This window comes from Eimeria mitis, genomic scaffold (genome assembly GCF_000499745.2).
Source record: "Eimeria mitis Houghton genomic scaffold, Emh_scaff991, whole genome shotgun sequence".
Lineage (NCBI taxonomy): Eukaryota > Apicomplexa > Conoidasida > Eucoccidiorida > Eimeriidae > Eimeria > Eimeria mitis.
The window spans coordinates 6,033-6,382 of NW_013577280.1; the positions used below are offsets into that span (position 1 = coordinate 6,033).

Consider the following 350-nt stretch of genomic DNA (forward strand, 5'->3'; position numbering starts at 1 on the left):
CAGCAGTACGTACACCTCGTTTGGGGTGCAAAGAGAGTGGTGTCTGCGAGGGAGGCCGCCACAAAAGCAGCAGTTGCTGCTAGCCGCCCGGGTTGTGCTGCAGCAGCAGGGTCAGCAGCAGCAGCAGCAGCTGCTGCTGCTTCTGCTTCTGGCTTGTCTTGCTGCTGCTCCTGCAGCAGCACCACTCGTGCTGCTGCTGGCAGCAGCGGGTCCACCGTCGCCCCCACCCACAAGGCCCTGAGGTCTTGCATAGACAGCAGCGCGCTGCTGTCTACACCCTGCAGCAGCAGCGTGTGGTTGTGTCTTTGTATTTGTCTTTGTCTTCTATTTCTTATGAGTGCTGCTGCCAG

At 59.7% G+C, this 350-nt stretch overlaps 1 protein-coding gene across 1 annotated transcript in view; it reads right to left on the minus strand.

Moving 5' to 3' along the window:
- EMH_0026900 (uncharacterized protein) overlaps positions 1-350 on the minus strand; it is a gene marked incomplete at both ends in the record, with an annotated part of 5,742 nt that overhangs the window by 2,611 nt on the left and 2,781 nt on the right. The window contains one exon of the mRNA XM_013502686.1: positions 14-278. Coding sequence (XP_013358140.1) covers positions 14-278 — 265 coding nt within the window. The remainder of the gene's footprint in view (positions 1-13; positions 279-350) is intronic.